The sequence below is a fragment of the Brassica oleracea genome, chromosome C2 (genome assembly GCF_000695525.1).
Source record: "Brassica oleracea var. oleracea cultivar TO1000 chromosome C2, BOL, whole genome shotgun sequence".
Taxonomy (NCBI): domain Eukaryota; kingdom Viridiplantae; phylum Streptophyta; class Magnoliopsida; order Brassicales; family Brassicaceae; genus Brassica; species Brassica oleracea.
The window spans coordinates 11030969-11032071 of NC_027749.1; the positions used below are offsets into that span (position 1 = coordinate 11030969).

The 1103-nt window shown below is 40.7% G+C and overlaps 1 protein-coding gene across 1 annotated transcript in view; it reads left to right on the forward strand.

The window, feature by feature from the left end:
* The window catches only part of LOC106323425 (glutathione S-transferase T3-like), a 7404-nt gene extending 6523 nt beyond the window's left edge, over positions 1 to 881 (forward strand). The window contains exon 2 of the mRNA XM_013761556.1: positions 38 to 881. Coding sequence (XP_013617010.1) covers positions 38 to 881 — 844 coding nt within the window. The remainder of the gene's footprint in view (positions 1 to 37) is intronic.
* The last annotated feature ends 222 nt before the right edge of the window (positions 882 to 1103 follow it).

Consider the following 1103-nt stretch of genomic DNA (forward strand, 5'->3'; position numbering starts at 1 on the left):
ATAGACATAATCCAAATTTTGTTGATCTACTAAATAGTCAACAAGATATTGCCTTTGGTTCCTATGAAGATAGTGTCAAGCTATCTTCAAGCCAAGTTCCTTTTCTTCCCACTCAAGGTAAAGCTGATTCGAACTTCGTTGGAAACACTCCTCCTGACCGTAAAGAACGAAGGAAGTGGACGCCTTCGGATGATATGTTGCTCATTAGCTCGTGGTTAAACACGAGCAAAGATGCAGTGGTTAACAATGAGCAAAAATTAGGCGCTTTCTGGTCAAAAGTTGCAGCGTATTTTTCAGCGAGTCAGGTCTCTGGAGGTGAACATAGAGAGGCAAATAATTGTAAGCATCGATGGCACAAGATAAATGAACAAGTTTGCAAGTTCTGTGGAGCCTATGAAGCTGCAACAAGGGAGAGAAGTAGTGGCCAGAACCAGAATGATGTGGTGAAACGTGCCCATGAAATTTTTTTCAACAACTATAAGAAGAGATTTCTCCTTGAACATGCTTGGAAGGAGCTGAAGAACGACCAGAAGTGGTGTGAGCTTTCATCTTCCAAAAACGCAGGAAGCTCAAAAAAAAGAAAGGTTGATGAGGACGGGGCAGATTGTTCAAGCTCTCAACCAACTGAAACAATGCGTCCAGAGGGTGTTAAAGCCGCTAAGGCCCGTGGTAAGAAGACAATGGTTGAGGAGAATGCGCGGAAGGAGAATGCGGTCAAGGAGTTTCAGTCTATGGTGTCATTAAAACAACAAGACTTGGTCTTGAAAGATCGCTTGTCTAAGAACATGCTTCTAGACAGTTTAATTAGCAAAAAAGAACCTCTAGATGATGAAGAACAAGCCCTCAAGAAGAAGCTCATCAGTGACTTGTTGTTTAATTAGTTTAAGTCTGTTTCAAGTTCTTTAAGTTTGTTGCTTGGTTCTCTTTTAGTTTGTTGCTTGGTTCTTTAAGTTTGTTGCTTGGTTCTCTTTAAGTTTGTTTTTTTTGTTATGCTTGTGGTCACGAGAGTAGTGAAAGGTTTTGTCTTTTTGCATCACGGGCACATTATCATTCTCCTATCTATTATATATTGTCAAGAGTAGCAGCGTAGTTCTCCCATCTCT